Source organism: Rhincodon typus, chromosome 10, assembly GCF_021869965.1.
Source record: "Rhincodon typus isolate 14 chromosome 10, sRhiTyp1.1, whole genome shotgun sequence".
Classification (NCBI taxonomy): Eukaryota; Metazoa; Chordata; class Chondrichthyes; order Orectolobiformes; family Rhincodontidae; genus Rhincodon; species Rhincodon typus.
This window is the reverse complement of record NC_063341.1, coordinates 76,231,234-76,234,794: the sequence shown is the minus strand read 5'-3', so window position 1 is coordinate 76,234,794 and position 3,561 is coordinate 76,231,234. Positions and strand designations below refer to the sequence as shown.

The 3,561-nt window shown below is 38.5% G+C and overlaps 1 protein-coding gene across 2 annotated transcripts in view; it reads right to left on the bottom strand.

The window, feature by feature from the left end:
* Positions 1 to 3,561, bottom strand: part of prkacba (protein kinase, cAMP-dependent, catalytic, beta a) — a 137,618-nt gene that overhangs the window by 42,537 nt on the left and 91,520 nt on the right. For both annotated transcript variants that reach the window (XM_048601667.1, XM_048601668.1), the window contains one exon: positions 2,751 to 2,812. In XM_048601667.1, coding sequence (XP_048457624.1) covers positions 2,751 to 2,812 — 62 coding nt within the window. The remainder of the gene's footprint in view (positions 1 to 2,750; positions 2,813 to 3,561) is intronic.

Below are 3,561 nucleotides of genomic sequence, written 5' to 3'. Positions count from 1 at the left end.
GCCGACTGAGTTTCTCTAACATTCTGTGTTTGTTTCAGATTTCCAGCATCCGTGGAATTTATTTCACATTATCAAGTTGAATTTAAACAGAAGAATCCAAAAAATAAAGAACACAAGTTTGATCTACTATGCTCAGTTTACCATTTGATGATGTCAGGGTAATTTATACAAAATGAGATACATAGATCCAACACAAGAAAGTCAGAGTTACAAATGTAGTTTGGACACAGGTGCTTCAGAATAACTGTAAAGAGCAGTCCTGCACTGTATCCAAATCGTTCCAAGGTGATACTCAGCATAAAAATAAATTAACAGCTCAATCAGAAAGTTATGAAAATAGTACTTAGTGCCCACTGAATCAGTCACCTTTGCAAAATCGATTTCACCAACTGGGCATTCAAAAGTAAGGAGCACAACAAAGACAGCAGTTCTGAAGAAGGTTACTAGCTCAAAACAGTAACTCTGCTTTCTACCTACAGACAACACCAGACCTACTGAGTTTTTCCAAGCACTTCTGCTTTCATTTTACAACAGAAAACGCAGGAGAGTGCAATGTTAGCATTCATTTTCAGAGGGCTAGAATATAACAGCAGAAATGCAACACTGAGGTCATGCAAGGTTCTGGTCAGACCGCATTTGGAAGTGGTTTTGGACTTGTATCTAAGGGAGGGCATGCTGGCGTTGGAGGGTGTCCAGAGGAGGTTTACAAGAATGATCCAGGGAATGAAGGGCATGTGATATGAGAAGGAGTTGAAAACTCTGGGTCTGTACTTGGTGGAATTTAGAAGGATGGGGCAGGGGGATTTGATTAAAACTTACAGAATAATGAGGGGGCTGGATACAGCGGACATGGAGAAGACATTTCCATTAGTAGGACAGACTAGGACCCAAAGGCACAGCCTCAGAGTGAAGGGATAACCTGTTAGAACGGAGATGAGGAGGAATTTCTTCAGCCAGAAACTGGTGAATCCCTGGAGGCCAAGTCATTGAGTGAATTTAAGATAGAGATAGATAGGTTCTTGATTGGTAAGGGGATCAAGGATTACAGTGAGAAGGCAGGAGAATAGTGGCTGATCTGTTACTCAACCCATCGAATGGTGGAGCAGTCTCAATTGGGCCAAATGGTCTAATTTCGTTCCTACACCTTCTGATCTAATCTCAGGAATCATCAACAAAATTGATGTACAAGTGCTACTACAAAGTACCGATTAAAAAATGTTCAATGATAGACACTTTGTCCACTGGTTCTTCAGATAATACATATTGAATTGACTATACTAAATCAACTGGTCTAATTTCAATGCCATTTAACTTTGGAAAAATCACAGTAGGAATAGCCTGCAAAGGCATTAACAAGCTCACAGAAGATTCCAGACCCACATACTTAAATTCTAAAAGGACCCAAACCCTCAGCTACCACTGACCCAAGTCAATTTTGCTGATTATAGATCGAATAGCACCAATTTGGTTGTTCAGAGCACTATTTTGGATTGGAGTAGGGAAAACATCAGGTGTCTGCTCCTAATTGCTGTTAGTTTCCTCTGAAGGTTGAGGTACATGTGACTAAGTTCATAAGATGTAGGAGAAGTAGGCTATTTGGCCCGTTGAAAATGCTCCACATTCAGTAAGACACTAATTAACAGAAGAACTTGGCTTGGTTTTATTAATTTCTCTTAGCTGTTTTGTCTGAACATACATGAAAAATAGCTACATCAACAGTGTAGCTAGGCAACAATTTGTACCACAGACCTACAAGTGTCATCAGGTGTAAAAAAAGGAGGAAAAGTTGGGTGAAAAGCTTACACATTAGAAAATTAAAAGAAATTACAACTTAACATTTGGAGCTGTTGCTTGAAAAACCCAGTTAGCAGTGAGCAAAGATGAGGAAATGCTCTGCTAAATCAACTTGTGTTGTACCTAAAGTAGAACTTAACCACAGCCAGAGTTCTTATCCTGTTATTATTGCAGCTCAAAAGAAAAAAAATGCAAAAACCTGACCTTGATATTTAATACTAAAATCTATTAGATTTTAGGGAGTCACCCAAGACATGTTCTAATGGTAAATTCCTGCTTGGGTATTTAAGTACATAGTTCCCATTTCTTTTAAGTGTTCTACTCAAGTTAAGAATGCATCCAACGTTTAAGTTCAGGATTTAAATGTTTGGTGTTTAAATGTTTCTTTACTCAGAGAGTAGTAAGGGCATGGAATGCCCTGCCTGCAAAAATAGTAGACTCGCCCACTTTAAGGGCATTTAAATGGTCATTGGATAAACATATGGATGATAATGGAATAGTTTAGGTTAGATGGGCTTCAGATTGGTTTCACAGGTCGGCGCAACATCGAGGGCCGAAAGGCCTGTACTGCGCTGTAATGTTCCATGTTCTATATTCTATGGTGTGGGCATCAATCACTTGCAGTACCATAACCACTTACAAAGTAAAATTCCCTTGACAGCATTACTCTGCCCCAATCTCAACTATTTTCCATTCTCTATCTGGTGAGGAAGTCTGCTTAATATAGAGCAAAGACCATTGATATAGGCCTGATACTGCCCAAAACTTACTTCATGTGATTTGCTGCTAGATACTTCAATCTAAACAAGAGATGGATTTAGTGTATACACTGAAACCCCCAATTCTCTCAGTTCCCTCCCCTCTGATTTCATCATACAAAGTGGACTTTAAGTCTTTTCTGCACAATATTATTATTCTACAGCAATGACATAGAAGCATAACAATCCAACACATACCTGTGGTGGACTTTCCCATTTTCTCAAGAAATCTTCTTTGGCTTTGGCTAAGAACTCTTTCACTATAAAACAAAGATAGATTTGTGGTTAAAATAATAAAGGAGATGTTAGAAGCATAGCTTATGAAAACGACAATTACAGTATCAAGGGTATAAGTAGTTATCGTAGCAAAAACAAATATTTAAAATCAAACCTGCTTAAAGATCACCAGATCTTTAGTAAAACTACTTATACACAAGATATCAAACTATATTTTTTAACATTTCTTTTGCACACATTTTAAGCTTCTCAGTTGAGTATTTTAATCAGAACTTGTAGCGAGTGCTACTAGTTCGCAACACACAACTTTTTTAAAAAAAAACAAAACCCAAAGCAGCAGCTAGGCAAGCAAGTTTTAATGTTAACAGCTATACAGCAATGAATTGGAATGCATAATGACCACAGGCAAAGACACACAATAGCTATGAAACAATGCAAAACAAAGCTGCTCATAGTCACAGAAGGTTGAATTTTTGACTTCTGTAAAGACAATTTTTGCAGGGTCAGTCCGACTTTCTTCTGATATGTTGTAAATTTAAGGTCTCAAATCATCATTGAAAAGTGACCTCTGGGTTTATTTAGGTCAAGTACCATTATGGTTGCTGCACAGATCCTCTGAAAGTAGTTTCAGAGATAGTAGGAACTGCAGATGCTGGAGAATCTGAGATAACAAGGTGTAGAGCTGGATGAACACAGCAGGCCAAGCAGCATCAGAGGAGCAGGAAGGCTGACGTTTCGGGCCTAGACCCTTCTTCAGAAAGAAGGATCTAGG